Below are 26,448 nucleotides of genomic sequence, written 5' to 3'. Positions count from 1 at the left end.
ACTCCCCGCGCCTCACACACTTGCACCGGTAGCCAGCGCGCAGCCCATCGTCGCCCCGCGCCTTGCTCGCTCCTCCCTCCCTCCTCCCGCTCCGTGGCTCCCGCGCTCCTGGGGAGGCTCAGGCGCCTAGCGCTCTGAAGGACGGGCGCACGGACAGACCGCCGCAGGGACGCCTCGGCCCGCGCCTCCCGGGCGGGCTATGTTGATTGCCCCGCCGGGGCCCGCCCGCGGGATCAGCACAGCCCGGCCCGCAGCCCCGGCGGCCAGCGGGGACTATGAACCGGAAAGCGCGGCGCTGCCTGGGCCACCTCTTTCTCAGCCTGGGCATGGTCTACCTCCGGATCGGGTAAGGGCTGCCTGTGTCCCCTCCGCGCGTGTCCAGGCAAAGTTGGCGCGGCCGGGGGAGGGAGGTGTGCCGCTCGCTAGCTGCTGCCGGCCACCAACTCGCTCAGCCTCTGCGAGAGGCCGGGTGGGCGCGGTGTGGGAGTGGTGGGTGCACAAAGGCGTCCCACAGGCGGACGCCCCAGGAGACTCAGGCAGGGGACCGGCCTTCCGGAGAACCTCTGAATGTGGAAGCCCCCAGAACAGGAGACAGCCCCAGGGACGCTCAGCGTGGGGGACTCTGAGAGGGCCGGCTGCTGGCAAGGCTCCGCTCATCCCAAGGACCCTTCAGACGGGGCCTAGGGAGGGCAGGTCCAGCGGGGACACCAAGGCAGGACCGCAGCCGCTCCCACAGCTCCGTTCCCAGACCCAGAGAGGAACTCTGCGCACGGAGACTGCCGCTCCTAGAGACTGGACAGTCCCCAGGTGCGGGCGCGGCCGGACCATGCAAACAGGGAACAGGTACCCGGAGGGAAGGACATTTGGGGCAAAGGCTTAAACCGCCGCTCAGAGCCCTAGCACCACCCAATTTCCAGGGACCCTCAGACTCCCAGAGCTCCTTCTCTGGCCAAGGGACAGCGCCTCCCACCCCCAACAAACACACACAGAGGTAGGACGAGAGATGGCCCGAGACGCCAGGGAGACAAGCTTGCTGAGCCAGCACGAAGAGAGGCGCCCGGGGCACCCCGCCCCCTGGCACTGGGCACCAGAGGCTGCCAGGCGCCCGCAGAGCAGCCCTCAGGCGTCACCCCAGCATTTCTGTGGAGATGGGGCCTGGGGGCGCTCTGGAGGGGAGGCCGCAGGGCATGGCTTGGCGCGTCTTGGAGCTGCATTTGCGTGGCCAGTCACCCTTTGTACTTCGGAGATAATGCGTGTGAGGCACGGGGGGGCAGGGGTGGGGGCTCTAGGGGTTGATAGAGGTTGTGGCGCTGAAGGGCCACCTTGGCAGGTTTCACACGACCTGCCCCTTCACCTCCTAGCACTGATCACTCCCCTGCCACCCCTTTTAAGGAGGGGCGGAACTCGGGGGCTGCAGCGAGGGGGCGTGTGTGGTACATCCTTTGTGTTTTACCACAACTACCCCCAGCCCCGCACTTCCCCACCCGCGTGTCTGCGGCGGGGTCGCTTAAGCAATGGAGCCGCGGCCAGCAGCAGGTGCGCTCCGAGGACCAGGCTGCCGCCAGCCCGACCGCGGGCAGAGAGGCGGCTGCGGGGTTCTGAGCGACCAGCTCGCCGGCGTGTTTAAGTGTTATTGATTCGCCCGCGTCTGGGTGGCTTTTCTTTTTCCCCTGCTTTAATCTTCATTTTGGCCCGCGCCCCGCCGACCCGCGCACATCCAGCATCCAGGAAGCCGGTCAGGCCGACTGGCTCTGGCCGCGTGCGGCTTTATCTCCTTTTTAATTAGAAACGGGGCGGAGGGGGCCGGGGAGGGCAGAGAGAAAGGGAAAACAGCAGAAAATAACCTCCCCTGGCCGCCCCGCCCGCCCTGGGCCACCTCCTGCTGGCGCCAGCCTCAGTGCGTTGGGCCTGGCTGCCCCGGGGAGGGAGGAAGGGAGCGCGCAGGGCGCAGGACTTCCGCCCCAGGGAGGGCCAGACCGGGAGGTGGGAGTTGCATGGTGACTTAGGGCCAGGCCCTGCTGCTCCCGGAGCCCCAGGCTATTCATCTGTAAAGCGGGCTGGGGGCTGAAGTCTCCCTAAGAGGTCTTCCAGTTCCCCAGATGTGACTGGCTCCTAGCAGCTTCTGGTTGACGGTGGGGCATGTGTACTATTCTTATTTTATTTGGGTAGTTCAGGTGATTCTGGCGCTAGCCCCTTGTAACAATCTGATCCAATAATAATCACTACCACGGCACCACATTTACTGAATATTCACTATGTTCCTGGCACTTACTAAGACTTTCCCTGTTGTAACAGGCAAGTTTCACGGCATCCCTATGAGCTGGGGACTAGTTACCAATACCTCCTTTTAGCAACAGGAAAGCTGAAATCCAGAGAGGGAAGGGAACTTGCCTAAGGTCACACAGCTAGTAAGTGAAGGCAGCTCACATGGCAACCTAGGCCAGACTCTCAAGACGTTAGACTATTGTTCCCCAGATTCTTGGCCCCAATATACCATTACACTCTCTGCTGGTGTAAAGACTTCCTGCTGGTCAGCTAGGTGTTCAGAGGTTCCTCCTGGCTTGTGGCAAAAGCATCTCCACTCAATCTTCCCACTACCCCTTCCTCAGACAGTCCGAACATTCTGGCTGTGTGGTAGATTCTGTTTTAGTGGCTGAGGTGCATGTGATAGAGCCAGGCTCTCCCACCTCCTGCACCGGCAAGCTGAATGCCTTTCCTCCAGGTCTCAATCTTTGCGAGCCTCAGTTTCCAGATGCTTCAAATAGATATGATGATTCCTGCCCTGCATGAGCTGATGTGTGTGGCAGCACTTGGCAGCCACCTTGGCACATGGTAGGGATGCCCCAGAAGTCCACTGATGCATTTTATGCATATTTGGGGGCTTCTGCTATGTAACAGGTATTCACCCTCAGTGACATCCTTAAGTGCCACAATCCATTCATTCAGGAGCCCTTCAGTGAGCCAGCAGTCAGCCCGCCTGCCCTCAAAGAGCGCCAGCCTCATGAGGAAGGCAGGTGATAAACAAGTGAGCACTCAGGGTAAAAACAACACACACATTAAAGCATTTCAGAAGACCATGAATAACCAAGAGTATCAAGGAAACAGAACAGAGACTGTGATGGAAAGTTATCAGGGTGTGGAGGGCAGGGAGGTTCCCTTAGCTGGAGTGGTCAGGGAGGTGACACTTGAGGTCACACGAATGACAGCAAGAAGGCAAGCTGGTGACGATGAGGGGTGAGAGAGCTTCCAGGGAGAGGGCCAGCCCGGACAAAGGGCCCACGGCTGGGAGAGGCTGGTGCGTGGCGGGAGCCCAGGGAAGCAAGGCAGGAGCGGTCAGGTGTGTGCGTGGGGGGCAGTGGGTCCACGTCATCTCCAGGTCACTGGCACAGGGAAGCCCAGCCCTGACAAATCCCAATTCCAGAACAGCTTCCCACAGCGGGGCCCCAGGGTGAGGTGCCTGCCCCGTGGCCAGCAGTGGCCCCAGTAAATGGAAGCTCCTGTTACTATAACCAAAGTGAGGCATTAGGGGAGGGGTTTTCTCTTTAAAATTTCTCTTGATGAACTTTTGGGGTTATCTTGATATTAGAAATGGCACCACCAGATGCGCACGAGTGACGCTAGTGCCTCTGTTTCCCTTTCACCTTCCGCCTCCGTCCCCGACCCTCGCCGTCCCTCAGGCCATCAGCTCTACCTGTGGCCATCCCCACCACTGCCACCAGGCCAAGCCGCCACCACCTCTAGCCTGCCTGGTCCCCTGCTCCTGCTCTGGCACCCCCCGTCCTTCCCCACGTGGAGCAGGGGCCATGGATCACATCCGTGTCCTGCTGACAGCCCTGCACTGATGCTGCCTGACGCACCTGGGAACATTCCGGCCCTGAGCCAGGTCCTCTCCCCGGGCCCTCCCCCTGCTCAAGCCCCGGTTTCACAGCGGCCTCCACGGTCTTTCTGTTCATTGGACACTTCAAGCTTGTCCCCCTCCTGGAACTTTGCGTTTTCTATTCCCTCTGCCCAGAATACCCTTCCCCCGACCCCCGGGATCTTCCCCTGCTGCCTCCTGGCCATTCAGGTCCCTGCTCCATTGTCCCTGCCTCAGGAAAGTCCTCCCTGAATGTCCCCGCTAAAGTGGCTCCTCCCCACCGCCGCACCCTCAGTTGCTGTCCCAGCATATTCACTTTCATCACAGTGGTGTCACTGTCTGAAACGGCCTGTTTTATTCATTTGTGACACGTGACACCTGCGTTGTCTCCCTCCATAGCGCCCTGAGGGCGTTGTCTGCCTCCCCGCCTGTCTCCCAGCGCGGTGCCCGGCACGGGACAGGTGTCCCACAGTTACCTGTGCAGGGATGCATTGAGGAAGGTGGGAACTCTGGTCGGGATAGGCACACTCATCCTGCAGCTGGTCATGTCCACAGTGGGACACGTGTACTCCATGGGCAGCCGGGAAGAAAACACCAAGACTTCTACTTACAATTACCTTTTAAGCTTTTTCATAATGAAACATACTCAGAGAGCATGTATAGCACACATGAGCCAAGTTTTGTAAATGAGCGTCTGCATGCCCTTCAGAGGCGCCTGAGGCAGGGAAGTTTGAAGTCACCGCTGCCCTGCTTGGTTTTACAGTCTCACTGCAGGGGGACTCGGAGCAATAGCGGGTTTCTTTTGCATGTTTTTGAACTTCATCTCAGTTGAATCCTACCACAAACTCAAGGAAACTTAACTGAGTGACTTGCTTTCTTCACTCAATATAATGTTTGTAAAATATATCATCTTTTTGTAGTTTCTGAAAAGGAAATCAAGCTTCCCTAATATTGAATATATCCATTGATACAAGAGTCTATGTGGAATTTATCAACTTATCAATTAATATACATGGGCTGGGAGTGCAAGATCAAAAGACTTGGGAGACCCTTGCTGGGGGAAGTGGGGTGGCCAGGGATGGACCCCTAGGTAGTGTCTCTCGGCCGTGCCGCCCACCTTGCTGGCCTAACACTCCGTCTCCCTGTGTCTCCCCCTCCAGGGGCTTCTCCTCAGTGATAGCTCTGGGCGCAAGCATCATCTGTAACAAGATCCCAGGCCTGGCTCCCAGACAGCGAGCGATCTGCCAGAGCCGGCCGGACGCCATCATCGTCATAGGAGAAGGCTCACAAATGGGCCTGGACGAGTGTCAGTTTCAGTTCCGCAATGGCCGCTGGAACTGCTCTGCACTGGGGGAGCGCACCGTGTTTGGGAAGGAGCTCAAAGTGGGTATGTGCTCACCCTGACACCCCAAGCAAGGCCTTAGACACTGTGGGGAAACCAGAATACTCTTGGGAACTCCTGGGACCTCCTCACCTGCCCCCTGCCAGAACGTCCCTCCATATGGGATCCTGTAGGTGCCATGACTTGAATTCAGGTCTGTTGAGGAGGGTCGGGTCTCTGCTTTGAGTCCATACCGCCCCAACTGGTAGAGTTGCAAAGCAGCACCTAATGGCCCCAGTGCTAACCTGCTCATACAGTGCCGATGTGTCTTAAGTTGAAGCCCAAATTTAAAAATCAGTTGACCTAAAAATATGAATTTCTGGCTTCTTTTGAAAAGTTGGCAGATCTACCGATAGTTTACACATGTGCCCACATGGTTGGAATGGGCTGGAGCTGAGAACACAGCTTCCTTTAGGTGGAGCCTGGGCAGCCCATTCACTGCCGCAGTCCCCGCCACTCCCCGCGGCTGCCCAGCCCGCAGTCTTGTTGCGTGAGCCACTGGAGCCCTGTGGCTTCTGACACTGCAGCCCCTGATTTATGAGAGTGGTCTATGTGGTCTATGTGGACGTACGCACACAGACACACACATACAAGTGTTGAGCCACACATTTAACTGCTGAAGGAATTTTGACAAAAGCCTGGTGGAAGGGGTATGGGGACAGCGATATTGGTCTCGGAGATGTCCTGGTCCGTGAGGGGAAGGCCGCGCTGTGTGTCTTACCGTGTGCACCGGGACTCAGCCCAGGGACGGCAGGCTTGCTGCTGCACCGTGAGCTTCCCTGCAAGGCAGGGCAGCCTCAGGTCTCTCTGGGCTGGGGTGGGTCACCTGCCCGCCTGACTGCTCAAAGAGCACCCGGTGTTCTCGCTCTCCCTCAGCCCCAACATCAGCACGTCCAGTGGGATATTGCAAACACCTGCCCCAAATCCAGCCGCTTCTCCATATGCTCACTGCTTCCTCCTCGGGTCACGCTGCCTCGCGTCTAGGGCCCCACGCTGTCCCATGTTCCCACCACCTCGTCCCCTTGCCGCCCCCAGCCATCCTGCGGACCCTTCTGCACCCAGAGTGCAGGATCATCCTTGTGAAATGGAAACCAGATCGTGTTATAACCCTGCTTAAAACCCTCTGGAGGCTTCCTCACATCAGAAAGAAGTCGCCACGGCACTGCTCTCTGGCCTCTGCTGCCCCCACCTCCCCCTTCCCCTTGCTCACTCGGCCTAGTCCTTTTCCCAAACACAGCACACTGGGTCCTGCTTTGGGGCCTGAGCACCGCACATTCCTTCTGCCTTAGCTCCATTCCGCAGCCCGCACCCCTGGCCCCGCTCAGGTCTCCTAGAGCCTCCTTGATCCGCCCATCGAAAATCCTCTCTCGCCTCGAAGCTGCAGCCCATCAGCCAAGCTCTCAGCGCCGTCTGTGTCTGTTCCTGACCCCCTGGGAGGGTCAGCTTCACGAGGGCAAGGGGTCCACGTGTACACCACTGAATGCTCTCTTCCCCATTCCCAGGCCCGCAGCAGGCCTGGTTTTGTCACCATATTCTGTAGGCGCCTTCGTACTCACCCCTGAGCAAACTGCAGAACAGGACCCGAGGCTCAGGGTGAAGTCGCAGAGAGGGTGGTGTCCCCCTCTCCCGGAGCCCCTGTCCGCAGGCGAGCCTTTTCCAGCATCTGTGCTGTGCAGAGTTCGCCTTGCACCCCCTGCCCTTCTTCTCCCCTTCCCCACCCCAGGGCTCACCTGTCAGGTGGAAAACAGGCCCAGAGAGACTGCCCTGTTCCTGCAGTGAGATGGCATCATCACTGACACTCTGATTTAGGGCACCAACATCTCAGTCTTGTGAGCCTCTCCTGGCTTGTCTTGTCACGTGCAGTTTTCTGTACTCTCCTACTCAAATCTCTCTCTCTCCTTCTCTGTCTCTCTCTCACACACACACACACACATATACACACACCCATTCCTGGGACTCAGGCCTAGACTCTGGAATTATTTTAAACTTGTAGCTTTACTGATATATGAGATGTTACAGATGGGGAAACTGAGGCTCAGAAGGGACTTGCCCAAAGTCAACAAATTTGAGTGCCAGGGTCTCCCAGGACTGGGTGCATTCCAGCACAGCTTGCACTCTAGGAGTAGCCCGTGCACTGGCTGGTGTTGGAATAGTGCCCGTGGGGCACAGCAGGAGGGCTGTGGGCGCCAGGACCTGGGCAAAGAGCCCCCGCTGTCGAGCAGCCCCCAGCTGGCCACCGTTGTGGAACTGAGGCTGAAGAGGAGGAACACTGCCAGTTTCCACCAGAGACGGGCAGAGGCCAGTGGCAAGAGGCCTGCTACTGGGCTTGGGCATGCGGAGGTGGCCGTGGGGAATTCCAGCAAAGAGAGGAGCCCAGGAAAGCCCGTGAGATAGTGATGCCACGGCAACCATCTGCGGGCCCAGAAGGGAGTGGGAGCTGGAGGCAGGAAGTGAGTGGGTCAGTCTAAGGAGTTTGGATTTCTAGGTGGTGGAAGCTCCTGGAGGATTTTGAGCGTGGGCATGACTGCCAGAGGATAGGCGGAACCTGTGAAATTATTGCTATGTGATGATTTTCGAGCCATGAAAATGGCAGTGTCATATGATTCAACCTAATAGGAATTCTGGAAAATTCATTAAAGGTTGCATACAAATTCATTCATTCATAATGTCATTCATTGATTCCTTCACGCAGTCACCAAATAGCTATTGGGTGCCCATTGTGGCTGGAGGCTGCTGTTCCAGCATGTGTGGCCAGGAAAGGCCTCTGGGTTTGTGAGGGAGGTGAGCTCTGGGCATGTCTGGTGGAAGAGCAGGCCAGGCAAGGGGAACAGTAATTGCAAAGGCCCTGAAGCAGGAATGTGCTTGGTGGGCGGCTTGAGGGGCAGCGAGGAGGCCGGTGTGGCTGGAGCACAGTGAGCGGAGGAAGAGGAAGGCTCAGACAGCCAGGAGCCAGACGGTGCAGCAGCTGTGGGGCCAGGTCAGGAGGCACGAATGGGGAGCGCCTGGAGGGGTACGGGTAAGAGAGTGACAGCCTCCAAATGTGGGTTCAGCAGCATCGCGCTGGCTGCTGGGAAGAGAATGAACTGCAGTGGGGCAAGTGTGGGAGCCAGGTGTCTGGTTGGGTCTTCCAGGCAGGAGAGGACAGTGGCTTGGGCCTCAGTGCTGGCCATGGAGTCTCGAATGCCAGGGATTGGGGTGTGTGGCCCCACATCGGTTTGATCAGCTGCCACCCAGGCCCAGCGTGACCCTCAAGCTTGGAGGAGAGCTAAGAAGTCCCTCACCTCCCTCTAGGCTTCTCTTTTGCTTAAAGAGTACAGTGAACCCTCCTCGAACTCTCCACCCAACACAACTACTAGACACTTGTCATCCACCTCTCTGAGCCTCCCTCCCAAGCCAAGCATCCTCGATTCTGAATCTCGGGTTTCCTGTTCCCTCGTTGTTTGTGTGTAATTTATCTTATAGATCCATTCCCCAGAAGCGCACCATTTCATTTGGTTGTATTTAGTTGTGATTTTGCTGAGCGCCCCCTCCCCGCCCCCCCGCCCCGCCAGGCAGCGTGTTGCTCCGTGGCTCCCCTACACGCAGCACTGACCCGGCTCCTGCATCTCCGTCCAGTGAATGGTGGAAAATGCAACCTCACTGTCGTCTGAATTCGCATCTCCCTGAGAAGTGATGAGGCTGAAACCTCTTCCTGTGTTAGTGGCTGCACCTCTTCGTGCTTTTCATCCACTTTCTGTGGGGCTGTGGGTTCTTCCATGAGGTTGACCAATGGGATTTAGCTGGTGTCGAGGTTCAGGGGAGCCAGGGCTGGCTCAGGTGGCACCTCAGGGTGGGTGGCCACGTGGGGCTTCTCTCTCTCTCCCATCTACTATCTCTTCACTGAGGAGCTGGGACGGCCCTCTGTCCTCCTCACCTCATATGGTCTTTGTCATCCCCAAAAGGAAGCGTGTCCACCTCCATCTCACTGAGGCAGAGGCTGACCAGAGTCATGTGGCTGTCTTGTAACAGGGCTGAGGTCGGTATTGAGCTCCCTGTTGCTGGAGGGATTCTTCCGTTCATGTGAGCCCACCAGCTCCGAGATTCTCAAGGCTGCTGTGTGTGTGAGAACCTCTTGTCTTGTCGCAGGCTGTGGGGCGGCCAAGCGAGCACTGGACTTGGAGTCACATGGCCTGGTTTCCATCCCAGCCCCACCCACCCTACCCTGACTCTGAGCAAGTACTTCACCTTCCCAACCTCAGTCTGCATATCTGGAGTCACACAGCTCAGCCCGCTGGGTGGCAGTGGCATTATATGATATGGGATGTAAGACCCTGGCATGTGGTGAGTTGGGGCCCTTGGAGGATGTCCCTTCCTCCTTGTGTGACATGTCATATGAAGAGAAGTTGAAGGAATTTGAGATGCTCTGGCGTTTATTCTTGGTGCAGTGGAAGCTATTGGTCTGATTATTAATCTAAGCTCACTGTTTGGACTCTACCTCCTACATACATCCCCACATCCATCCACTTCTCACCACCTCCACAACCAGCTCCTGGTTCAAGCCTCCCTCTTCAGAGAGTTGTTGCCTGGACAACAGTTAATACATCAACCTCCTAATGTACCCCACTTCCTCTCTCAGACCCCTGCCCCATGCAGCCATTCAGCGTAGGATCTTCCCAGGGTCACCATGAGCATGGCGCCTGCTGTGTAAACCCGACTGTGCTTTCCTGCTGCCCTGAGAATAAACTTCAGACTTGCCTCCTGCTCCCCACAGACCTCTGCCGAAGTCTTTCCCCCTTCAGGCCTTTGCCCTCAGGGTTCCTGCTGCCTCGATGCTCTTCCCCAGATGTCAGTTTGCCTTGCTCTCCCACCCTGCCATTGTCTGCTCACCTGTCGCCCCTCAGAGAAGCCTCCACGACCGCCTTTCTAACATAGACCACCTGTCCCAGCCTGGCCTCACCTTGCTGTTTTTATTTGCTCATTTGTGCTCACGGTTGAGGCCTGAGGCCCCCTGCTGTGACCCCTGACCACAGGGGAGCAATGATGGAACCCGTCTCACAGGTTCACCGCCTCACGTGCTCCACTCGGAGCCATGCCTGGCACACAGCAAGCGCTCCGTAAACTGCAGTTGTGCTGTTATTAGCGTGCGTCTCTCCACCCAGAAGGAGCTCTGTGAGGGAGCAGAGGCCTATAGCACAGTCCCTGGCACGTGGAGGGCAGTGTCCCCACGGGAGGGCTTAGTGGATGTAGGGACACCATGCCCCAACTCATCTCTGGGGCGAGGGTGGAGAGAAGGACACATGGGGGAAGCCTCTGAGCGATGGTGGGTGGCCTGTCCTCTCTGGCATTGTGCAGGTCTCTACTCAAGAGCCACCTCCGCCAGGAGATCTTCCTTGATCATCCCACGGGAGACACCTCTCCTCTCCCCGCCCCAGCATGGCACCCTGTGTTGTTGCCCTTAGGGCACTAAACCACTTTGGGAGGTGACTTTGCTTATTTTGCAAGAATGTGTCCAGTATTAGTCTTCTCCCCCACCATGAGGGTCCATGGAGCCCGGACCTGCTGATCGTCTTCTCCCCGGCCCAGCACCTGGCCCAGGGCCTAGCACGCAGCAGGTCCTCACGGAACCCGTGAAGAAGTGCCTGATCCCCGGCAGGCCAGCTCCTTTCTACCTGCGCGTCCACGGTTGCTCTGAGTCCTGCAGCACAGGCCTGAGCAGCACCTCACACAGGCGTGGTCAGTGCTCTCTGTCCTGAGTGGGCACAAGACTGACCCAAAATGCAAGACTGACAGTCATGTCTGCACGTTGTCTTGTAGATCCATTTTAGCCAGGCATTCCCGGTCGCCAAAATCTGTTTGATTGTTGATTTGATCAGCTATTCTCTTCCCTCTTCTACGTTTGCATTGGCTTCAAATGGGATAAAGTGTGGACTCGGTCAAGGCCTAGGAGGGATCCCTACAGCATGACTCAGAGGAGCTGAGCCAGGGTCGGCTCAGCCAACCCCAGTCCCCACTCTCCACCCCACCCCACTGCCAGCTGCCCTGGGGAGAAAAGGAGGGTTCCCTGGAGGATAAAATGGGGGAACTCAGCATGTTGTTCTCCCTGCTCCTAGACAGTCAGAGCACCCAGAGCATATTAAAGGCTCTGAAAAGTCCTGTGGACAGGAAAGCAGCTTAAGCAGGCTTTGTCTTGAGGGTCCCCTATTTTCCAACCTTAGACTCACTGACCATGCTGTGGAGCTGCTCTTCAGGGGCATCTATACCAGGATCCTGCTCTGGAGACCCCACAGATGGACAATACTCAGAATGGGGTTTCTGGACCAACCTATAATCCACCAAAAGAATCTCCACCCACCCTTGATATCAGTGTCTGGCCCCAGGGGTACAGAAGAGGAACATCCTAGCTTCTGACGTTGATGTGGACAGTGAAATCTGGTCTAATCCACGTTACTCTTAAAGTCCCTTCACTCATGCATGCAACTCAGAACACCTAGTTTTCTGTACAAGCGCAGGAGAACATTCCACATAAATGTAGAATGTATACACTGTAGTGCACTATACAGAAGGAGGAGTACAAATCCAAAATATAAGTACGTAATATTTCATTTTTTCCCGGTGCATTTGGTTAAATTTATGTAAGTTAAAATGCTCATGGGATAAGCCCACCATCCCCTGACCTGTATGTCCACCCATGTATCCACTTCCGGTCCTCAGGTGTTTACTAGAGTCTCTGGTAGTAAATGCTGGGGACCCACAGAAGAATCGGCCACAAGCTGTGCCTGGGGTGCTCGCTGTCTGATGGGGACAAACAGGGAAGTTTGGGCTGAAAAGTGCTCTGGGGACCTGGGGGAAGAGGAGAGGGCACTGGGAGAATGAGCCCAGAAGCGGCCTGCAGGGTCGCCTGGAGTAGGGGCTGTCCATAGCCTGGGGGGAAGGGGAGGAGCCGCAGGAAAGGCTTGGCCGTGCAACCCGGACAGAAGCCCTGGGCGTCCAGGGCAGCTTGGCACGGGGACACCAGGTGTGGGGTAAGAAGGGCCGGCAAGGATGGTGAATGAGGTGGGACCAAGCGATCCCGCAGGGTTTTGGACACCAGACCCGGGGCTTGCTTGGCAGGGGATTTGTCAGAGGGATTTAATGGGGGAGAGACGGGTTGTAGGAAGATGATCAAATTCTTTGCACACACAGAAATTTGCTGCGTCTCCAGCATTATCATTGGCAAAGAAATGGTGATTTCCTGCCCTGTGCTCCTGGGGACGCTGCATTCTTTTCCGAATGCTCATGGCCTCCTGTAGGGCACCCACCCCCACCCACCACCGGAATTTTTCCAGGGATGGGCACAGATGACCTAGGATTCAGCCCCTGGAGTCCACCCTTCTCTGTGGACCAGGAAAACTGATGCATTTGTGGGCTTTGCTTCCATCAAGTTTGTCACCACTTCTCTTGGGCAGTCACTTGAGCATCTCCCTCCTCTCCCTGAGGTGCCTGACTGGGCTCAGGGTCTCACGTCTGGGGATCCACATGCCACAAGAAAAGGGTTCCATCTTTGTAGCCGTCTGGGGCTGTGAGCACGTCCCAGAGCACACGTCTGGTGAGCTGACGAGTGCTGGCGAGGATGGACGTGGAGACCTTTCCAGCGAGAGAGACAGAGCAGGGGGCGGCCAGCTCCACTTTCTCTCTGCCGCTTCTTAACAATACGCCATCTTGCCCAAGCAAAAGACCTATTCTTCCCCTATTCTTGCTTAGAACACAGCGAACAAAGGACTTTTGTCTCGTTTGCATTTTTTTTGCAAGCCTCAGTTCATCCTGGGTTTTAGCTCTCCTGACAGTATTCTTTGAGATGAGTCTTTTGTTATAATGTTCTCTTTGCAGCTTCCTATGGTAGCCAGGCAGACAGACACGCACACACTCTCGCTCGCTTTCACACGCACACGCATCCATTCACTCAACTGCTGAGGTTTCACAGATAAATAATCCAGGTCCCCACAACCTCGTGGGAGAAACTGATAATCCAACTCCATACCAAATGAGGACAGATGAGGTGCTGGCCCACAGACGGAGGGAGGGGACAGGAGGGAGGCCCTCAGAGGGAGGGAGCTGTGGCTTGATGGATGTGGCACTAACCAATAGTGCGTCTCATAGGAGCTTCCCAGGTGTGGGCCAAGCCTGTCATGCATGTTGGCTTACTTAGTCCTCCAAACAACCTTAGGAGGCAGGTATTTTATTTTTCCCGTTTTACAAATGAGGAAACTGAGACCTTGAGAGGTGAATTAACTCACCCAAGGTCTTGCTGCTGGGAAGAGGATCCAGGATGTGGACCCGGGCTTATTGGCCTTCAGGGCTCTGCTTCAGGGCAACATTCACTGACCCTCACCTGGCAGAGGGGACAGGAAAGGCATGTCCAAGCTGAGGGGACAGCATGTGCAGGGGCATGAAGGCAGGAAGGGGCAGTTACTGGCCACTGAGGGACGGTCAGCAGTGTGCTGTGGCCTTGCCCGGTGGAAAGAGAGACCCTGGGATGAAAGAAGGGCGGAGGCTTCACATGCCCCTCCCCCCGTGTCCACGGCTGTGGGCCTGTGACCTTTCCAGGCTCAGCCCAGACACTGGCTCCCTGCACCCCAAAATCTTCCAGTTGTTCATCAAGAGGCTCCCTGGTTCTTCTGGGCAGAGAGAGGCACATGTGGCATTCTGAGCCCAGAAGGGCTGAGAGCTGCCATGCCACGAGGCTAGCAATAACAACCTTTTTCCATCTGTGTATTTTCCAAATCATCATATATTTCAGTGTGTGTCACTGCACATTGCTTGCTCTCTGACCTCTTGGCTTTAAATAGCAAAAGAAAAAAAAATACAATGCACTTTGTGGTTTCCAGTAAGATACCGTAAATACACCCAGATAATATTCCGGTGCAAACCATTTACAGTGGCCACGCAGGGCGGTGGAATGGAATCTTTCGGACAGGCTTGGACACCAGTTTATTTCCTCTGTACCCGCCCCCCAGGATCGTTATGGAGCTGGAACCACGGAGGGCGCCAGCTGGGCTCCCTGTTTTCGTCTCAGTGATAACACTCACCATCCTTTATTGAACACCTTCTGGGGGCTCTTGACACATTTAATTTTCACAGCAACTTGACAGTAAGGTTTCCCATTTCATAGATGGGGAAGCTGAGGCTGGGGAGGCAGAGTCCTTGCTCAGTCACCCCGCTGAATAGGAAGTGGAGAGGAGGGACCCACAAGCTCCACCTCATCTGAGTTCTGAGCTGAGTCACCTGGGATGTCCCAAGAGGTTTGTTCCCTGGGCGCCTGGGCGGAAACTTTGCCTGGAGAAGTGAATGGATTCAGGGCTCAGGAGGGTGTGGTGCAGGTGAGGGTGGGAAGTCCACGCTGGGAGCCGGGAGACCCTGGTTCAATCCTCTGATCTTGCTGAGTCACCAGTGACCTTGGGCAAGTCTGCCTTCCTCCCTAAACCTGCCCTTCCAAGGGGACCCCCGGGCAGTATGTCTGTGGCTCTGGGTGTCTGCTCTCTGATTCTGGGGAAAGGAGGGCCCCTGTCCAGGGCAGGGTGGTGTGGGCTGGCAGGACCCACCACTGCCCACCTCCACAGTCTTTGCTCTGGCTCACCTGTCCCTGCCACCGACCGGCCAGCCACACCATGTCAGGGCCGTCACTCAGGCTGCCCCTTGGGCTGGAGTCGTCTCTCCTCCCAGAGAGCCTCAGGGCCTGCCTCTCTGCTCAGAAGTCACCATCCAGATGCCCCTGCCGCCATCACTGCCCTGTTTTATGTTCTCCAGAGTCCTCAGCTGCCACTGACAGGATCTTGCTGCCAGTCCCCGTACGAAGCTAGGCCACGTATGAATCCCGCATCTCAGTTTCCCCAGCCCCTAGCACCATGCCTGGCACACAGTAAGTGCTCAGGAAAGATCTGCTGCGTGAAGGAACAGATGGCCTTTTCAAGGAGGTGGAGGGGGAACAGGGTTTGATGGAGGTTCTTCCTCTGCGCCTGGCAGGAGGGAGAGCCAGGTGTTTCAGGGCAGACTGTCCCCACCACCAGAGAGGGGTGGGCCTGTTCCCGGAGGTGCACACTCAGCGATGGCCAAGCCCAGGACCCACTCACTGGCTCCATGTGGAAGATCTGGGGACAAGCATGGGCAGGAGGCAGTGGGACTGGCGTGGTCGTGTGCGTGACCTTGAGCAGGAGAGTGGTCAGACTCTGCAGCCCGACTGTCTGAGTTTAAACCCTTGCAGGTTACATCATGTCTCTGGGCCTCAGTTTCCACAGCTGTAAAATGGAGATGATAACAGTCCACGCCTCATAGCATCGTTCCCAGGATTAAGTGATCCATGTTGAGTACTTAGAACAGAGGCTGGTAAATACTGGGCATTGTGTACGACTTCGCTGTGCTTTTTATTAACTAGGTGCCATTGCCTATATCATTTCATTCCATTTCTGCAGCAATAAAACGGATGGCTTAGAACCACCCTTGCAGATACCTCCTGAGAGACAAATGAGATGGCATTTAAGGAACTGCCCAACCGGAGTGGCTTCCCCGGGCAGCTGAGAGGGGACTGTTCTCAGAGCAGTGAGTGTGGGGAGGGTCCAGGGGAGTCCTTTGGACTGGTTGAGGACAACACGTGAGCTCCAGGTTTGCATCCTGGCTCTTCCTGGGCAAGTCTCCTAGCTTCTCTGAGCCTCAGTTTTCCCACCCCACCTGGGGTAAGTGAGGGAGGCATGGATGGATGGAGTTTTACACAGCTCTCATCCTGGGAGTGTGAGGTTTTAAGATTCGGAATCCGTTTCTACTTTCTTTCTACCAACAAACCGTATTCTCGGCTTAGCAAGCCCTCCAATTTGAATGCATCTGCTAAGTTATTTATTGGTAAGTTTCATCTGGTAGCAACTGAATATTGTCTCTTGACATAAATGCCTTTTGACAAGAGCTGATGCCTGAAGCCAGAGGACTCTCTCACTCTGGGGCTTTCGGTGCACTGGCAGGCCAGGCAGGAGCTGGGGTGGGGCTGAGGAAGGACACATGGCCCAACCTGGGCCTGGAATTCAGTTCTGGCTAGTTCCCAGGTGGCCGACCTCAGTGCATCACTTTGACTCCCAGAGCCTTCATTTCCTCAGCTGTCAAATTTTGGAGAATGGTGTTTACCATCGGGGACTGTTGCAAAATACTGCACCGTGAGCCAAGCATGAGCCTGGCACACAGTAGGTGCTCAACAAATGTTCCTTTCTCTCCACCTTTTCCACCCTCCCCTGAAAAAATTCTCAAGCCTCTGGCTGACTCTTTGCGGACACCCTGGGGGCATATTGTCCTGCTGAATGCCCAGAAGATGGGCCATCAGGGGCCAGAGGTCATCACGCCTGCCTGGTCAGATCCTCTCTGAGCCTCAGTTTCCTCATCTTCAAAATGGGGGTGTTGTAATTACCTCCCTTGAGGGGTTCTTGTCCTCTTCTAAAGTGCTCAGCACAGAGCTTGGCAAGTAATAAGCACTCAGGCAAGGCCATGTGCTTGTTGGCCACTGTTCGGAGCTTTCTTTCATTTATTTATTCATTCCACAGATGTTTATTAAGTAGCTACTATGTGCCAGGCCCTGCAGCCACAGCAAGGAACATGGTGAGGCGCTTGCCTTCAAGGAAATGGTACTGTGGAGGTGCAGCAGGGATGGGTGACGGGGCTGGCACAGGGAACAGGCAATAAGCAGGTAGCTGAGGCTAGAGTGACAGGTAGCAGCTGGGTGTGGTGGGTACCTGTAGTCCCAGCTACTCGGGAGGCTGAGGCAGGAGGCTCTCTTGAGTCCAGGAGTTCGAGTCGAGGCTGCAGTGAGCTATGATGATGCCACTGCATTGCAACCTGGGCAACATAGAGGACTCTGTCTCTGAAAATATAACAACAATGGCAGGTGGCGGTAAGGGATTTGAAGAAGAATAATGGGGGAGGTTCCTCCCTGTACCTCCCACAGTGCCCATAATGTCATCAGTTGTAATAATCATAAAATGCACTACCGTTTATTTCAGCACCTGCTAGGTGCCCGGTGATGTCTACTGCCGCCTATGGGGTAGGTGCTATTAACAGATGAGGAAATGGAGGCTCAGAGAGGTTAAGTGACTTGCTCAAGGTCACGCAGCTCCCAGCAGACTTGAAATTGGGGCTCAGGTCTGGCGCGTCCCTTACACATTACAGAGGGCGTTGGAGGCCACGGGAGCAAGACAGACACGGTCCCCATCACCTTGTGAACCTGAAGTTTGGCTGGGCAGACAGACACGGGAAGCCCCACACACTTGCCTCTGCCTGAGGCTGCCTCGTCCTTTGGGACATCGCAGAATATATGAAGCATCATGGATGAGGCTGGAATGGGACTCGGGGACAGTCCTAAGAACAGCAGCAGCGGCAGCAGCGGGGGAGGCAGCTGGTGTTCACTGAGCACTTACTACATCCAGGCACCTGCTCAGCACCCGCCCCTCGTCCTGACTCGCTCACTCAGATGCCCACGTGCTGCCCTGTGCCCATGTCACAGAAGCAGCAAGAGGTCAACATAGAGGTCAACAGGCCTGCCGTCAGTTACCGGCCAGCGGGTGCCCAGGGCGGTTTCCTCAGGGGTCACTGAGGGGCGGGGGTCGGACAGTCCCACTCTGATGCTGCAGGGCAGGGCCGGTGTCAGAGGTAGTGGCACGGTCAACAGAAACTCTTCAGAGTCCCAAAGGGCTGGACTTTGCCCACCGTAGCTGGGTCCCCGAGAGCTCTGAAACCAAGAACGGCGGCCGGTGGCTGCAGCCTTCTCCTCTGGGGGGCAGCGGGTGCTGAGGGGAGGGCCAGCGTGGCAGGGAGGGGAGGCCACGGCACTCGATGAGACGTCGTGTGGCCGGGGGTCCACTGGAACTCGGGGGAGGTCAATGCGTCCCGGATGCAGCTGCCCCTCCCCCACGGTGGGGGTGGACAGGGTCGGCGGGTGGGGTGGGAGCAGGTGTGCAGGTGGTTGTCCGGTCCTCACCATCTGCATCGTCACGTGCTGCTCAGCGAACTCAGAGACACTTGGGGACGGTCCCACCTGGAGGTAGAGCGGGGGTGGGGGGGGACACTAAAGATGGATGAAGACCTCTACTCCTTACCCCTGAGCCCCCTCGGAAGAAACTGTGACTACTGTCATCGATTATTAATGAAAAGTGTAAAAGCTCTAGTATTGGGGGCCACTTTCTCATGCCAAGCTCTTAGCTAAGTGGTTTGCCATTGTTAATTCTTTCTGGTCCTCTCAACCACCCTAATAAAGTGGCTACTGTTGTCACCTCATTTTACAGTGGAGGAACTGAAGCACAGAGAGGTTAGGCGACTCACCCAAGGTCACACAGCTAGAAGGCAGTGGAACAGAGACTTCTCCCCGCTCTCCAGCTGGTTGTTCTTTTTGCCAACGTCCTTGAGGATCTGATCTTGACCTTGGTTCTCTCTCCGCTGGTGTTTTGTTTTCTTGTGCGTTGGCTACTCTGGCATGTGAGCTGGTGCCCGGGCTGGGGAACCTTTCTCTTTGCTGCTCCGGGGTCTCGGGGGATCACTAGACTGGGGTGAGGCTTCCCGCTTGCCTGGAGCCCTTGGAGCATGCAGGGGGGTAAACTCGAGCCTCCAATCTGCGCAGAGGCGGGAGCGAGGCTACCGGTTTCCAGGAGATCCTGGCTCCACCCCCGCGGCCCCCAGCTCCCAGACCTGCTTGCTTGTTGTCTGGCTTTGCTGGGAGGGTGGGCGTGCGGATTCTTCTCATCTGCCCTTTCCTGGGGGTCCATCCACCAAGTCCCATCTCTTTTCCCATGTCTTGCCTCAGCGGGCCCAAGGCCTGGTGTCCTGTCCCCTCGTGGCTTTAATTTGAAAGCATCTCCTTTGCAGAGCCCGGCAGCACAAGGATGGCCACATTCTGTCCCTCCTTGCCCTGCCCTCGGTTCTGTCTGCAACGTGTGGCCTCCACAGGGTCCCTTGTCCTCCTGCGGCCCCGCCCAGCACTGGTGGATCTTACACGGTGGGCGTATCTGCATTTCACATAATAAAAGCACTGTTGGGTTCTACAGCAGGACCAGAAGTCCCAGCTGTGCCCGTGCCCTGCGTGGATCCCCGTCCCTGCTCTGTGCCAGGCCCTCTGACGGGCACGTGGTCCCCAGGATGTTTCCTCGCACCAAGGACATGATAAATGCAGAGAGTCGGGAACTCAGCAGGCGCTCAAACAATGGAATAATCTCCTTTCTGAGTCCCCAAAGTTGAGGTGCAGTTGAGGTGAGAGGGCAGAGGTGGCATCCCCTCGGTGCCCACTCCCGTGTTTGATGCGCCAGGCTCTGGGCTGCACATTTCTGCATCGTGTACGCCCCACCCCTGCGCCTTCTCGGCAGCTCCCACAGGCAGGCACCGGCATTCTCGACTTTCATAAACCAGGAGACTGAGGCTCCGAGTGGGGAAGGGTCTCACCCAAGTCAGAGTCAGCAAGTGGCGCAGCTGGGATTTGAGCCCGGGCGTCTGGCTCCGACGTCCATGTGAGCAGGGCCGCCGTGGGTGGGCTGGCAGGGAAGGCCAGAGCGAAGCCCCCCGGCACGGGGAAGATGAGCAGTCCAGCAGGTGGACGGGCCCACGTCCTATAAGGTTAGGGGGCAGCGAGGGGGCGGGGGCACAGGTTGTTTGAGTCTTAGCAGCCTGGAAGGGAGGCCAGGAGCGGATGAGGAGGTGGGTGGGGAAAGGATCTGCCTGAGTGTGGGTCAGAGTGACCTGGGGCTCGAGCAACTTGGAGGTCGCCTCGTCCACCTAACCCACTGCTTCAGCCATCTCATCCCAGCACCCTGAAACACCTCTCCTTGCCCCATTGTGCTTGCAGGCTCAGGGCCTCTTCCCCCAGGTGTCCTGAAACCCGCCCTGGCTGGGGGAGCTACCTGCCGAGTGCTCGCTCAGGGCTCACACCACGCGCAGGGCTTCGCATAGATCGCCTTGGCCAGGCTTCACCCTGAGAGGCAGACACTGCTCTTGAACCCATTTTGCAGGTGGGGAGACTGAGGCCCAGAGGGGCTCAGAGGCTAAGGGGCTGGGTAGCAGCACTGTCTTTGCACGAGTGACTCTCACCCAGGGTTCTGCCTCCTGCACCCCAGCTGCTTAGGACCCCGCACCTCCCTCCCCTGGGGATGCTCACAGGCTGGTGAGGGGGCCCCAGAAGAAGGGAGAGGATGGACGTCTAAAGTAGCAGGTGACACATAGCAGCAATAACAGTGGCCACGAGAACAAGAGCTACAGTGTCAGGCAGTGCCCTGAGCCGAGCACGGGGCTGAACCCTTTGCACAAACTCTTCTCATTCTCTATCGTTGCCATGAGGAAGGTATTACTGTTATGTCCCCATTTTACAGCCGAGGAGACTGAGGCTCAGGGAGGGGTAGTCCTTGGTCAAAGTCAGAGAGCCCGGGATCAATGTTTCTGGGATTTAAACTCAGGCCTTCTGGCTCCAGAGCAAGCCTGTCGGTGTCCCAGCGATGCTGCTTTATGATGCTGTGAGCTTTGTGCCCCTGTACAAGTCACGTGGTCCTTTGGAGTGTGCTCCGGAGTCGGGGGCGGCTGGTCATGGTCTAGGGTCCCTCCATCTGGCCTTCTGGAGCTCAGGCAACCAGCCCACGCGCCTTCCTCCTCCACTGCCCGGCCGACTCCCCAGGGGACTGGGATTGAACGGGTGTGTGCGTCATGGGGCGCTCGGGTCTTCACCCCAGGAGGGAGCTGTGGTGGAAGTTCGGAACGGGGCCCAGTCCAGCCCCGGGGACCCATGGCGTTGAGCTCAGCCTCCTCCCAGATGCCCAGGGCCTGACCCAGCCTTTCCTCTCTTTCCTCCTCGCAGGTAGCCGGGAGGCTGCCTTCACCTACGCCATCATTGCCGCCGGCGTGGCCCACGCCATCACAGCTGCCTGTACCCAGGGTAACCTCAGCGACTGCGGCTGCGACAAGGAGAAGCAAGGCCAGTACCACCGGGACGAGGGCTGGAAGTGGGGTGGCTGCTCTGCCGACATCCGCTACGGCATCGGCTTCGCCAAGGTGTTTGTGGATGCCCGGGAGATCAAGCAGAATGCCCGGACTCTCATGAACTTACACAATAACGAGGCGGGCCGAAAGGTAGGCAGCCAGGGAGGGCAGCCGGGCGGCTCGTGCAGAGATGCTGCGGGCCAGCTTGTGTGCAGGCTCTGGCGTGGGGTGTCTGGCGATGAGCCACGGGGCTCTGCCCTCAGCCGCGCTCTGCCGGGCTCTGGCGTCGGTCTGCTCCAGGCCAGGGCTGCGTCTGCATGTCGGTTCCTGGAGAGGTTGGAGAGCTGAGTCTCCGCTAAGACAAACTGGATGTTGCTCCGCAGGATGGAAAGAGGGACAGATGTGAACTCGTATCCTCGGGAGGCGCCGAGCAGGCCGTCCTCTGGCTACCCCTCCCTCCCCGCTCTTCTCAGGCTTCCGGCCACATCCTGTGTGTCAGAGCCTCCCAGCTGGCCATGGGGAGTCACACAGGGGAGTCGCTCACCTGGCCTGCCCGGGGTGATGCCCAGGGGTAGATTATGGGGCCTGCCTGTCTGGTCCCAGGGCTGGGAGGTCCTGCCCAGGCTGGCACCTCCCTGCAGGTTCTCAGCGGCTCCTTCCTCCCTGTTTCTGTGGTCACATCACCCTCAGGTCACAGGCCACAGACCCCCTCCTTCCCTCAAAGCTCTCAGTCGCTGGAGGCAGATGGGAGGAAGACAAGTGGCTTTCCTCTCTCAGCCTCAGTTTCCTCATCCATCGCTACCTGGGTGGGCCATGGTGAGAATGAAAGGAGAGAGTGCCAGGTGGCTTGTGATAAGTCAATTTCCGGGTGGATGAGGTGGGATGGTGTTCTGTAAGCCGCCCAGCTACACCGGACATGGGGCTCGTGGTTGCTGCTCAGTCATGTTCCCAGGAGCCTGTGGGTGATGCAGACACCGGGAGCTGTCAGACGTCATTGGACCAACCTCAGTGGGCTTCCTGGAGGAGGTGGGCCCAAAAGATGAGTGAGGTGTGGCAGGCGGAGGAGAGAGGTGAAGGCAAGCCCGGTCTGGGGGCTGGGAGTGGACAAAGGCCCAGAGGTGGGGCACGGGACCAGGCCAGGGGCCCACGCTGGCTGGTCTCGGGTTCCCTGGCAGGGTAACCACAGCTGGGGTGGCCTCTCAGGTGACACGAGGAGTGAGAGCCTGTGTTCTGTCCCCAGGTCGTCCTGTGCCTTCTCCTCACCACCCAAGTTTCAGCCATGATGTCCCCTACTCAGAGAAGCTTCCGTTTCCCTTCCTTCCTGGACCTTGCTCGGAGGGTGCCTTGTTGCACGGCCTTCTCCTCCCCCTCGACCGAAAGCTTGCTGAGGACAGGGACCCTGGTGTCTCGGTCCCAGCTGCGCTCCAGAGCAGCCCACGTTAGCCACTCCATATTCATGGACGGGGTGAATGGATGAATGCCTGCGGTCCCTGGGGAGCCACCGGTGGTTCTGGAGCAGGAGGGGGCAGAGGTCATAGAGACAGACTCTCGGGAGGAGAGGGAGGCGCTGAGCGGGGTCAGCGGAGCGGTCTGGGTGGAGAGCAGGGTCCGAGCCGGTGTCTCTGAGCAGAAACAGTTCCCCAGCTCAGGGAGAGCCAGCGGAGGGACATACGTGCCCCTGCCTGCCCAGCCCCCCTCTGGTAGGGAGGCCCCGTGGGGGCGGCTTCCTGCAAACACAGCTCCACACGACTGTGTGTTTTCCTGAGCCACGGGGTGGGCCTGGGGACCCCTCAGTGCGCACAGGGAAGGCTGGGCAACCACCAGTGCGGCCCCTTTGTGCGACGGGGGTGGACATGGTGGCCAAGGGAGGGGACCAGCTGGCACTCAGGTCAGTGGCTGCACAGCTCGGCCAGCCTAGCCCCAGTGGCCAGGCCCTCCCTCCCTGCCGCAGGGCACCCCGATACCCAGACATGGATCCACTTGGGCAGGAGCAAAGACAGCCACCAGCTGCTGGGGGTTCCATCCCCACTGCGGACCTCAGATTCTGCATCTGTCACTTGGGACTGTGACCCTGGCCTTGTTCTGGATCGCCAGGTGCCCGGCAGCTTCTGCAGATTGACGTTTATTTGGAGGCATGGGGCCCCATCCAGGAACCCCCCAAAATACCAGGGTGCCATGGGCCTGCCCCTGCGGAGGTGGGGAAGCGACAAGAGAACAGGCCACCCCCGTCGCACAAAGGGGCCGCACTGGTGGTTGCCCAGCCTTCCCTGTGCGCACTGAGGGGTCCCCAGGCCCACCCGTGGCTCAGGAAAACACACAGTCGTGTGGAGCTGCGTTTGCAGGAAGCTGCCGGGCGTCTTGGAAAGGCTCACAGACGTGTTCGCCACCCGCTCCTCACTCCTGCCGTGCGGAGACAAGACTCGACCTGACCACAGGCCCTGGGGCTTGTTGGCAGCTGGTGCGAGAGAAAAGGGGGCAGGGGGAGCCGGGGAGGGGTGCACCACGTGCCTCCTGCGGGCCCGATGAGGGACTGTCCCCAGGGCTGCAGGGGAGCCCACCGCCTCACCTGGCAGATGAAGGAGAATAAATCCCTCGGGGTGTCCTGGCCTCACAGGTCTCCAGCTGGGCCCCAGCCCAGGCACAGCCAGGCCCTGGCCGGCGGGGGTGGGCCCTGGGGCGGGGGAGGCAGGGGCATCGCTTTCCCGGTCCCTCCTTGTGCCGTGCAGGGTGAATCATGAAACGGTCAGGTTAGAAGAGAGCGGTGGAGGGTGCAAACATGTTTTGGAGAGGTGATTTTGGAATTATGGTTTCCCCGACTGGCATTTTAAGGCCGTGATACTTCTGGGGTGAAATCACAGAGTGTTGAGGCCGAGGTCGTAGAATATTAGTTTCACATCGCAGCTTGCGGGCTGGGAATCGCAGCATCCTTGGGGAGGAGGGAGAGCAGCGTGTGTTGAAACCCACAGACGGCAGAATCTTGGTGGCGCTGAATCAGTTCTTTCCAGGCTTTTGCGCAGCGGGGAGAGGAACGACCCAGGGTTCTGCCCTCAAGACCAGACGCTCGGCCTAGCGCGAGAGTCAGGCTGGAGCAGCACAGGTGGGGATTCAGGTGACACAGTGCAGGAGAACCGCGACCCAGAAGGAGAGAGAAGAGCTCAGAGGAGGAACGGTTTCCTCCCGGAGAAGTGCAAGGACTGCTAAGGGGAGGAAGGGACCTCTCAGCAGGGCTTTGAAGGAGGAGCCGGCATCCTCCAGACGGCCAAGGCAGCGAGAAGGAAGAGGGCAGTCTGGGCAGGCGCAGGCGTGGACAAGACCACAAAGCGCTAACGCAGCACGGCGTGGGGACCCCGAATGGCCGAGGGCGATGAGGCTGCAGAGAGGGCAAGGCCTTGAGGGCCAGGCCAGGAGCAAGACTTCCTCCTACGCCGGGGTGCCCGGAGACGGCTTTGGTGAGGAGTGCGCGGGCAGCTTCTGGGCGTGTCTGGGACAGAGCGGAGGACAGGGTGAAGGAGCCATGGCCGCGATCGGTCCCTAAACCCCACAGGGGCCCAGGCTGGGGTGTGTGCGGAAGGCAGTTTAGGAAGCAGAACAGGCAGGACCCAGCTGGGGGTGTGTTTGGGCGACAGGGGGGCCCTCACTGGGATGGGGACCTGGGGCCGAGGAGATCAGTTTTAGGGGAGACGGTTAGGGTACTTGGGGGCACGGGAGTGGGAGATCCTGCAGGCCACAGGCGGGGATGCCCAGGGCCGCTGGTACCTGGATCTTCCTAGCAGCCACCTGCGGGAGGTGGTGACGGAAGCCCGGCATTTGTGGAGTGGCCCAATGGGAGGAGTAACGTGGGAAGGCAGGAGAGCCGCAGCCACAGCCTGGGCACACGGGCGCCGGGGCAGGAGGCGGCGGGAAGGGAGGAGCAGTCAGGGAGGCGGGAGGAGAAGCGGGAGCACCCGGCCTGCTGGCGCGTTTGTGAGCCTGTGTCAAACGTCCCCTGCACGGTGCAGAGAAGCCCAGGCCGTGCTCCGAGTCAGCCTCTGCCATTTCCTCGCTCTGGAACCCTGGGCAAGGGACAGGCACCTCCGAACCCCACAATGACATTGTGCCTGGCCGTGCGGGCCATTGAGCCTCACTGTACACTGGGAGTGACAGGCACCAGGGCCTCGGGGGCCTCGGGGGAGGCAGGGGCCCTCAGCAAGCCCTTCGTGAGAATGTGGTGACGCAGCCCAGGAGAGGCAGCCCTGGGGCTGGGGCCCAGCCGGGACGGGGCTGGCCCCTGCTGGAATGTGCCGCCTGCTCCGAGGGAGGTGAGCTCAGGGGGACGGAATCCCACCAGAGTGAAAAGCACCTGCCAGTCCCTGCCCAGCCTCTTGGCACGGAGGGGTGTCAGTCTTGTCCCTTCCTGCCTTGCCCCGTCTGGTCCAGGTGCTCCCGGGAGCTGGATTCCCACCCTGCCCTGGCCGCAGGCAGGCCTGTGAGTCAGGGGACAGCAGGGACCAGCCCCTGGCAGCTGGGGCGGGGCCCAGGTAAGGCTTGCTCGGCCATGCTCCTCTCTGCTGTCCCGAGGGCCACTCGCATGCTTGACCAGATAGAGTGGTCATCAGTGGCACATCGAGGGCCCGAGGAACCAGGCCCCGCCTGGCTGAAAGCTCGCTGCCCAGGCCAGGTGGGGGAGGGGCGTCCCCAGGCTGCTGTGCCCTCTGCTCCTGCCCGCATCCGGGCACGGGTCTGGGTTCTCGCCTCTGCAAACGGAAAGGCCTGCAGCCGGCTCTTGGGGGACTCGGACCTGGGGTGGCCTTGGGCGACTATCCCTTCAGGGCCTCGATTTCTTCCATGGTGGGGGGCAGGGGGGTGGGTTTCTTCCTTGTGGTCTCAGAAGGGTCTTCCAGGCCCCTGGCACCCCCCATTCTCTATAGCTGCACTGGGTCCCCATAGGAGGGGACTCTCCCAGTATCTGTCCTTTTGTGTCTGGTTATTTCAGTAGCACCCGCTCTGCAGGGCTCTGTGACCCACTTTGAACTGATGTTTGTATAAGGCCCGAGCTGAAGTCAAGGTGCATTTGTGACCTGTTTATGTGCTGAATCTGGCCACCGTCCCCAGCCCCCACTGCCCTGGCGAGAGCGCGGCCCCTGGGCGTGCCGAGGAGAACCGCAGAGCTGTGGCAGAGCTGGAGGCTCCCTGCCTTGGCCAATTTGTCCACGGGAGACTGAGGCCCAGACTCAGAGGGCCTCGCCAAGGCCGCACATGACAAGAGGGTGGAGAAGCGGGATTTGCACCAGGGCCC

The 26,448-nt window shown here is 58.3% G+C and overlaps 1 protein-coding gene across 1 annotated transcript in view; it reads left to right on the top strand.

Annotated features, from left to right (window-relative positions):
- Positions 1-275: 275 nt before the first annotated feature.
- Positions 276-26,448, top strand: part of WNT7A (Wnt family member 7A) — a 53,253-nt gene continuing 27,080 nt past the window's right edge. The window contains exons 1-3 of the mRNA XM_069484440.1: positions 276-346; positions 5,017-5,243; positions 21,052-21,323. Coding sequence (XP_069340541.1) covers positions 276-346; positions 5,017-5,243; positions 21,052-21,323 — 570 coding nt within the window. The remainder of the gene's footprint in view (positions 347-5,016; positions 5,244-21,051; positions 21,324-26,448) is intronic.

Source organism: Eulemur rufifrons, chromosome 10 (genome assembly GCF_041146395.1).
Source record: "Eulemur rufifrons isolate Redbay chromosome 10, OSU_ERuf_1, whole genome shotgun sequence".
NCBI lineage: Eukaryota > Metazoa > Chordata > Mammalia > Primates > Lemuridae > Eulemur > Eulemur rufifrons.
The sequence above is the reverse complement of the archived record's forward strand: the minus strand, read 5'-3'. Positions and strand labels throughout refer to the sequence as shown.